A 9,666-nucleotide genomic window follows, 5' to 3' on the forward strand; every position below is an offset into this window, starting at 1 on the left:
CAGGGGGCACTTCAGAATACACAAGATTAGGGAATGTGTCTGAATGCTCCCTGGACACACACACACACACACACACACACTACCCTGCACCTGGAAAGCCAGCACACTGCTAACAGGCTACTTTTCCACTAGCAACGGGAGCTTAAATAAATAGAATTCTGGAAGTGAGAACACTTAAGTCAGGGGGCTCCTTTCTTGTCCACAGAGTGAAGTACCATATTTTTTGCTCTATAGGACGCACTTTTCCCCCTCCAAAAATGAAGGGGAAATGTGTGTGCGTCCTATGGAGCGAATGCAGGCTTTTGCTGAAGCCTGGAGAGCGAGAGGGGTCGGTGCGCACCAACCCCTCTCACTCTCCAGGCTTCAGGAAGCTATCCACAAGCCTGTGGAGCCCGGCGGGAACTCCCTCTGGGCTCCGCGGGCTTGCGGACAGCTGCTTGCAGCCCGAAGCCCGGGGAGCGCAGCGCAGCGCACCCTGGGCTTTGGGCAGCTCTCTGCAAGCCTGAGGAGCCCAGAGGGAGTTCCTGCTGGGCTCCAAAGGCTTGCGGATAGCAGCCTGCAGCACAAAGCTCTTCTAGCTTCGGGATGGCTGTGGAAAGCGTCCGCAGGGCGGCGGGGTGAAGGCAACCCACCGCCCTGCGGAGGCTTGAAAGGCTGTCCCCGAAACTGCGCTCCAAAGGCTTTAGGGATCTTTGAACCCCACAAGCTCGGGGGGCAGCGGCAAGGCTGTGCGCAGCCTTTGCGCTGTTCCCCAACCTGCTCTTGAACGCACCTTGTTTTTGAGGGGGATAACAAGAAAAAAAAAATCCTGTTCTCCCCCTCCGTCCTATGGTCCGGTGCGTCCTATAGAGCGAAAAATATGGTAAGCGTGGACCAGGAAGATTTCACCACACAGTTCTTCTGCATCTCTGAAGCACCAGCATAGCAGAGGCATAGGAGGATCAGGACTCTCTGCATGCTGCAAAGGAGAGGCTCCAGGAAAACAATCTGGATCCACCCAGGCCTTTCATGGATTTCTATAAATACCAAGGTAGTTGCAGGAATTTGCTAAGTCAAAACCATGTGAGCAGAAAGCAGAGGAACAGAGCCCGCCCACCCACAGTATTGCAACTGTGCTATAAGCAGCCTGCTCTGCAGCTTTGTCACCACCTGAGGTCCTCCAGATGCTGACACACTCCAAAGCCCATCATTCTCTGACCATCAGCCATGATGGTCAAGACAGAGCAGAGGGGGCAAAGGATTGCGTTTCGTGCTTCCAGAGCAATGTGCAAAAGGGCAAACTTACACATTAACCCTGCAGTGAGGCGTGCAAACTCCAGGTGCAGAAACAGCTGTGCCTGACTCTGACCTCACAGGCAGGACATTCCACACTCCTCCCCAAACTCCTCAAGCTGCTAGCTATTATGGATTCCAAAGGTTTGAGGAGGGAGAAGAAGAAAAATCATCAGTGCAATCTCAAGTATCTGGGCAAGATCTTTCAAGATGCCTTTTTGCAACCCATAATTTACAGAGGGTTTTAAGCATGTTGAAAGCTCTTTGCGTGTAAAAGCTCAGGTAATAAAAATTGTGAGAAAACCTGAAGCTGTAGCTTTAATTTTTCAGGGTTCCCTCTCCATTTTGTTTCTGAAAATATTAGGGGTGGGAGGCCTTGACATATCTATGCAGACCCAATGAGCAATTTGGCCGCTGAATTCTGCACTAGCTGAAGTTTCCAAACTGTCTTCAGAGGCAGCCCCACGTATAACGAATTGCAGTAATCTAGCCTACAGGTTGCCAGAGCAAAAACAAAAGAAGTTAGGCGGTTCCTGTCCAGACAAGGGCACAGCTGGGCCACCAGCCAAAGTTGACAGAAGGAATTCCAGGCCACTGAGGCCACCTGAGCCTTGAGCAACAGCAAAGGATCCAAGAGTACCCCCAAGCTACAGACCTGCTCCTTCAGAGGAAGTGTAATCCCAGCAAGAGCAGGCGAACTCCCAGCCATTCGGTCCATTACCAAGGCAAGATAACAGTCCAGCACGTCCACTGCCTCACCCTGAAGATGTAAAAAAGGAGAGCTCTGTGCCGTCAGTATATTGCTGACAACGTACTCCAAAACTCTGGATGACCCCACTCAGCAGTTTCACATAGATGTTAAACAGCACAGCGGATAAAACTGAACGCTGAGGAACCCCACGTTGACGGCTCCCTTAAACCCTGGAGAGCCGCTGCCAGTCAGTGCAGACAGTAGTGTGGTAGATGGAACAATTGGTCTGAACTCGGCATTAGGCAGCTTCCTATGTTCCTCTATATCAGACATATGTAGATATGCTCTCAAACCTTCTGTTGCTTTAAGAAAGGCCCCCACCCCCAGTTATGTACTTCTCAGGGCAAAGCAGATCGAGGAGTCGGTTTGAGGCCAGTTATGGTTTTCCAGGAAGCTTCCATCTGCTGTGTATTTACACAACAGAAGGGAGTAGGAAAGAACTGGCAGAGAGTGAGGAATTGAGAACGATCTGAAGAAAAGAAGGCGGGGGGGGGGGAGGCAGAGAAGTAGGAGAGAGGTTAAGGCATCAGCCTCCAAAAAGAATAATCCCTACTTGCAAAATGCACTTTGTTCCATGTGCTGGCTTTTAAGCAATCTGAGCCATTTGAACACAGAAGCTGCAGCCTCAAGGGCCAAATGTCCTTCTTGAGAACATTCTGAGGACCACGGTGGCATGAGAAGCAATGGGTGTATGCTCCCAACTGCTCCAGATTTTTTTCTGGGGAGCCAAATTATGGTCCCGTTGTTTCACCTTCAAAATCCCTAAATGATAATTGGGGTTGGGGGCCAAGCACACAGCCCAATCACTCTCACATCAGTTCTCCCTTTGCACAGCTGGAATCAAAATAGGAAGAGGGTGTCTTTGCATTACATCTGAACTCAGAATCATGGTTCGTTTCTCCCTGATAAGCCAAGATCACCAGCCAGCTTGGTGTTGGCTTATGAATCTTGTTTTGTTTGGGCGAAAACAGACTACAATCCCATCATGCTAAACCAGCCTTCCCAGACTTGGGGATGTTGGTAGACTAGAACTCCCATCGTCCCTGAGCACTGGGAATGCTGCATTGGGCTGGATGAGCTCAAGCCCAACACCTGCAAGGTGGGAGGTTGTGCTAAGCTATCTCCTTTGTGGTTTGTTTACCCGAATGCATAAACCTGGAAGAACTGGGCTGAGAGAACGGTAGGTTTAGATTACTTGAGGAAGAGCAATTACTCAGAAGAAGAGCATCTGTTTCACATGCAGGTTCAATCTCCAGCATCTCCAGGTATGTCTCAGAATGTCCCACCTGTGGAACCCTGGAAAGCTGCTGCCAGTCAGTGCAGAGAATGCTGAGCTAGATGGAGCAATGGTCTGATTCATTTTAACAGAGCTTCCTATGTTCCTGGCTTATAGCTACGCAGCCACTGAGGCCAAGAAGCCACATGTCTTTTGCCATTTAAGCTGTTAGGAGCATGTGACTATGGGGTGAGGCCCTCTTATCTGTGGCACCCAGGATATGGGTCCCCTTGCCCCCAAAGCCTCAACTGGCCTTCTTCCTTTTGAACATTACGACATCAGGCCAAAACAGTACTTTCTAAAAGGATGCTCTGCGATTAGATTTGGACTTGGCTGCTGATGCAGTATCGCTGCTGCTCACGATTTGGCAGCCTGGAAATCAAACAGCTACTTTTGTCTTGTTGGCATTTCATGGCGGTTCTTGGCTGCCCTGAGGCTCCCGGTCAGGATCCAAGTATCTAAGTGATGGAATGGACTGCAGAATGCAGATAACTATTAACTGCTGGAGATGCGGCTTCCTGCTAACCAAATAGTGCCATTTATTTATTGCATTGCATTTTTATCCCACCTTTTGATGCAAGGAGCTCGAGGTAGCACCCCTTTGTCATCCTCACAGCTACCCTGTGAAGTGGGTTAGGCTGAGAGGCAGCGATTGGCCCCAGGTGCCCCAGGGAGCTTCATGGATGTGTGAGGATTCGAACTCTGGTCTTCCAGGTCCAACACTCTAACCGCTACACAACACTGGTTCTCTCTTTGTTTTGAGAGGAGTCCAGAGTTTCTTTTTAAAAAAGAAAGCCATACAAAGTAAGTAAACTGGCAGGTTGCTGCCTTGCAAAAGAACTGTAAACACACATTCACAGAACAAATTATGACATACTATGAACTTTACTCTTTTTTCCCCGAAAAAGCTCTTCTAAATTATTGTGCAAGAAGGAAACCCACATTTTTCTTTATCATCAGATGTACTGGTTGCCTCAAAAAAAAAAAAAGAAAAAAAAAACTTTCGGCGGGGAAAAGATGACACTCCAAAATGCCTACAATTAAAGACAAGGCAAATGAAACATGGAAAATATAACAGCTGGCTAAGCAAAACCGTAAAATTGAGAGATTGAAAACAAAATTTGAAAGGAAAGGGTGCAAAACGTTTACAATTTTATTTTTTTTTTAAGTGAAAACAACCACCAACATTAAAGTTTCTGAACTTTCGGGAATCTACAGATTTTTGTTTTAATATAAATATTTGTCTTTTTTCAAAAAGAAAGAAAAAAAGAAAACTTGTTTTTTTTAAAAAAGAAAGAAGCAGCAGTATAAACTGGGACTTAGGCCTTGAAGTTTCTTATAGCTAGGTGTAAAGAAAGGAGGTTGCAAATTCATAAAGGATAGTCCACTGAGAGCACGTACAATACACAACTGAAGCTACATGGTAAGAGGCAATATACCTCTAAGAATTAAATGCTCGAGTCAAGCAGTAGGGGTTGCAATCACTCTATTCCCTGCTCATGAGTTTCCCATAGGCATCCATTATAGAGCTGTTTGCCTTTATTCGCATTCTCAAGTTACGATAAACTAGGGTTGCTCATGCCCACAGCTCAGTCACTCCCATGTCATTCCTCCCCTGTCACAAACAGGAAAGCTCGATCTGCAAGTCCTTGGAATTAAATCTGGGATCTCCTGCATGCAAAGCATGTTCTCTGGGAGCACTAAGCTAAGGCACGAGAACAATACTATACACTTAAGCCATTTCCACTGCAGGGAAACAAGTATTACACAAGGATTTGCAATGCACAAGACTTCAGTCTCTGATAGCCCAGAGGGTTGCAACAGCAATGCAGCATCCCAGCAGGTGGCCAGGAAAACTTGCACCAAAGGACTGCTTCCAAGAAACAATTCCCTGTTTTAAAAGTGGTACAAGGTAAGCTCTAAAAACGTCCAGGACACTTCCAATTTGACCTTGTAACATCACCTTTCTTAGCCAACTCTTTTCTACCAAAGGAGGAAAAAAAGAAATCCTTTTCTCAAATTAGTTGGTAGACAGCTTACCCAAATACACATTTGGAAACAGGTTGCAGTGAGAGACCTTGATGCAGGCTACCACCACCACCACCGATCCATGCATATCTGAAATGTGTTATTTCTCAAGATGGATCAGAGGCTGAACAGTAAGGGCCCCACAGGATCAGAAGTGTTTGACAAGTCCAATGTACTGTTTCCAATAGGGGACAGCCTATTAAGGACACAAGCTGCAGACAAACCTAAATGCACCACTGTCAGCAATTACAGTTAAATAAAACCTCCAGATACAGAAGCAATCTATCTGTATGTACCAGGTAAAAGCAAGAGAGGGCCAGTGCCCCACCTCTGAGCAACCTGGGGCACCTCGCTGGGCACAGAAGAGTGGGCTGGATGGGTGCAGACAGATGACTTTAGGCTCTGGACTAGACAGACTCTTTAGATCAGGTTTCACCAACCAGATACCCTCTGCATAACTCCTATCAGCCCCAAGCCACAAAGCCATGGTCTCTGAGGCTGAAGGAAGCTGTAGTCCAAAGCGCATGGGGGGGGGGCACCAGGTTGGCCAAGGCTGCCCTATCACCACCCCTGCCTATCAGCTCAGACTTAATAGGCCCACCCAGTCCAACACTACCTATCCCAGGGCAAGGTACCCCAGGGTTTATTGCCTCCCAGCATGCAGGTTGCAGATAACCATTCATATTAACAGTCAGCAACAGACATCTCCTCCTCCTCCTCCAAAAACTTGCCCATTACCATCTGAGAAGCCTGGTCAGTTGTATGCTGAACACATCAAGATTCAGGACAAGAAAAGAAAGTTCTTCTTTATGCAGCTTATAGCTAAACTACAGAGCTCTCTCTAGCAGAAGGCAGAGGTGGCCACACACTTGGGACTGCTTTAGAAGACAATTAGGAAAATTCATGGGTGATTAGGTTATCAGTGGCCAGGCAGCCACACTTCTGAGTATCAGTTGTTGAAAACTGCAGGAATGTACACTGCTCTAGTGCTCAGGTCCTGCTTGTGGGAGTTTCCGAGAAGCATCTTGCTGGCAGCTGTCGAGAGCAGGCTGCTGCATTAGCTGGGCCATGGGCCTGATCCAGCAGTGTTCTTATTTGGCTCTGCACACCTCCAGTGCCGGAGGCAGTTTTGTCTCTGAATCCTAGTAGCTGAGATTCACCAGTGAGGAGCATGCTGTTGCACACACAATCCTGCTTGCAACCATCCTGGGGCATGTGACAAGCCACTGTGAGAAGAGGACCTGATCCAGCAAGGGCTCTTCTTGTTTTCAGTTCTTAAGCAGCAGAAACAGGCTGAAGCCCTTCAAACAGCACGTGGCAAAAAATTGCATTTTGGAATGCCTCCCTCCATTAAAAACTCCCTGCTGATAAAAACCTAGAATCATGAGCTGCACTGGAACCTTTCTGCCCGATGAGTTAATCTTCTATTTGCAGAGCACTGCTTTTCTCTCCCCACCCCCTTAATGCAGGGGTTCAGTCCAATTTGTATTCCCCCGTGTAGTGTGAGGATACACAGTCTCATGGAATCATACAGAGTTTTAGAGTTGGAAGAAACCCTGAGGATCATCTAGTCCAACCCCCTGCAATGCAGGAATATGCAGTCGTCCCATACAGGGATCGAACCTGCAACCTTGGTGTTATCAGCACCATGCTCTAACCAACTGAGTTGTCTCCTGGGTTGAGCTATTCTCCCAACCCAGTGTGGTTACAGCGTTGCGTCAAGGACGCAGGTTCAAATCCATTCTCAGCCATGTAGCCCAATGGGTAGCCTTGGGCTGTTTTGAAGTCTCTCAGCCTGGCCTGCTTCACAGGGCTGATCTGAGGATAATAGAGGGATGTGGAGATCCTCAGAGGGAAGGTGGGATATACAAACGCCACAATAAATATATTTCGGCTGTGAAGTGTGGGCCTCAACCTTAGGCAGTGGTCATCACCAGTGCAGTGGTTAGAGTCCTCGGCCAGGGCCTGGGAGACCAGGGTTCAAATCTCCACTCAGCCATGAAGCTTACTGGGTGACCTTGAGCCAGTCACTCACTCCCAGTCCAACCTACCTCACAGGGCTGTTGTTGTGGGGATAATGTGGGGAGAAGCACCTTGAAGGGAAGGTGGAATATAAATGTAAAAACTAACTAAATGAATCCTGGGGCAGGGAATTAGTTCATCCTCCAGCTTGTCCCGAATCTGCTCCCCATTCCTTTGCTGACCCCTTCTTCCCATGCCTTCTTGAGTTCTATTGCCAAGAGGAAAGGAGAAACGTGTTCCCAACCCACAAAATCCCCCCCCCCAGGGATCCTTTTAAAAAAATAAAAGGGGAAGCCCTAGGGATTCAAAGCCAATCTGCAAATCCTCCGCATGTGCTTCCCCTACTTAGAAAGAACAAAAGGATGAAAAGTGATCAAAGCGGCCAATCAAACGCCATCTTTCCACCCACCCTTTTTTGTGCAACGGGTACCCTGGGGAGACGGTTCCTTTACCTGTGAGTCTCAGCCAACTTGCTGAGCTTTAAAAATAACACTCAGGAACCAGCAGTGTGGCGGCGGCAGATTGCGAAAACAACACGGTGGCTAGATTGAAGGCGCGCGGGGGGGGGGGGAGTTGATGCTTTAGGCCTTGGGATAGTCGTGAGAACGAATGACTTCGCTTGGGTGCACTTGGGGAACTAGAGGGGAGCAGAAGACCGGTCACCCCCACCCCCCATCATTCCGAAAGCATCTGCAGGCGTGGAAGCATTCGGGCACACAGCGGGGAGGGGAAGAACTGAGCATCCATCGCGTACGGACCTCCCCACCCACCTCCAAAATTAGGGTGGCACAGAGGTACTTACGAAGCGATTGATCTGCCTGCGAAGCATAGCTGGACTGCCGCAGCGCCTTGGAGAGAGGGGAGCAGTGGGGTGGTAGTGGGGTAGTCCTGGTCTTTTAGAGCCGACTGGCACAAGCACTTAGCCCCTCTGCACGGGTCCCCAAGCCTCGGGGTCAGTGGGGACGCTGCGGCGAGCGGAGAGGCGCCCCCAGCCCCCGCTCGCCGTCCCCCCAGCCCCGCGGTCACCGGCGCGCCGCTCTGCCGCTCAGCCGCATCGCTCCTCTTCCAGTCGTGGCACCAACCGCAGCAACAGCCCACGGCGGGGCTCTCCCTCTCTTCCTCCCAGAGAGAAGCCCCAGATATGGGGGCGAGTCCCTAGCTTCGCCAACACTCCTCGGCTCCGTCAGGCTGGCCGGAGGCAAGATCTGGGCAGCATGCCGCGCTTTGGTAATAATAATAATAATAATAAAAAGGATGCTGCAGGGGAACAATAGCCAAAGCAGGCAGGCCGGCTGCCAGGAAGGGGGAAGCTGCGGCGGGAAACCCAGACTGCTGGATGCAACCTCCTCTTCCCCTGCAGCGAAGGCGGAGGCAGCAACAGTCCTCCCCGCCCCCGAGGCCCGAGAGCGGCGGGAGACCGAAAAACCGAGGCGCAGCGCTACGCTCACGACTTCTCCAAGCGCAGAGCGCTCCCCGCGCGCCCGCCTCTCCCAAGCGCACGTGGCACGCTGCCTCGCCGATGCCCGCGGAGACCCATACCACCAGCCCAGCGGCCCTTCCTGCTTCCCTGCCCCGCCACGGGCTACTTTCTGGCTTTCGCCTGGAGGCTCCACTTCTTCTATTTCTCCTCCCACCCCTCCGCCCCGCTCTGTTTTCGCAGCCGCCCCAGGGGCGGAACCTTCGGCTTCTCTCCACCCATTGGGTCCCGAGAGCAGCTTGGGAGGTGTAGTATATTTGCCCGATGTCCGGGATGGTAGGAGAAGGGAGAGCGAGGCTAGCGAGAGCCGGCCTGTTGCTCCTCCTCGTCCTCGGCCCGCCGGAGTAAGGGGAAGTTGGCTTGGAGGTTGGCTAGGCCTCTCGGGCGCACCCCAAACAGAACATGACGGGCGAGTCACCATTGCGCCCAACTCAGCAGCACACTGACGGGCCGTGGGCTCGCTAGCATTTCAGACAGGGAACATAGCCCTATCTACAGGAGCCTGGGATCTTCTGATTGCAAAGCAATAAGCGACCGCGTTTCTCTTGCCGCTGCGGCGCAAATTGGTATGGTTTCGTCTCCGAACTCACCGAATCAACTTTTAAGTTTCTGCACCTTTTCCCGCGAACGGAAGGACTTGTTTTAAACTGGCTTAGGCATGCGAATCAAAAGCACAAATATATTTCCTTGCAAAAAGGATGGCAGTTTGATCTCTGCCTAATGGCATCATCACAATGAATACTTTTAAAATACACAGTATCCCTTTATTTAATTGTTGCATTTCTGTTCTACATTTCCACCAAGGAACCCAAGATAGCATACATACACTGTGTGTTTATT

General features: G+C 50.0%; 1 protein-coding gene across 3 annotated transcripts in view; it reads right to left on the minus strand.

Annotated features, from left to right (window-relative positions):
- The window catches only part of ATP11C (ATPase phospholipid transporting 11C (ATP11C blood group)), a 102,273-nt gene extending 93,316 nt beyond the window's left edge, over positions 1-8,957 (minus strand). Inside the window, exon 1 of one of the 3 annotated variants that reach the window (XM_081847887.1) lies at positions 8,152-8,956. In XM_081847887.1, coding sequence (XP_081704013.1) covers positions 8,152-8,178 — 27 coding nt within the window. In that variant the 5' untranslated portion in view covers positions 8,179-8,956. Of the gene's footprint in view, positions 1-6,065; positions 6,386-8,151 lie in introns of those variants that run through there. The other 2 variants (XM_081847888.1, XM_081847889.1) reach the window with 2 other exon arrangements.
- Between the last annotated feature and the right edge of the window lie 709 nt (positions 8,958-9,666).

The sequence above is a fragment of the Podarcis erhardii genome (genome assembly GCF_964252035.2).
Source record: "Podarcis erhardii genome assembly, chromosome: Z".
Taxonomy (NCBI): domain Eukaryota; kingdom Metazoa; phylum Chordata; class Lepidosauria; order Squamata; family Lacertidae; genus Podarcis; species Podarcis erhardii.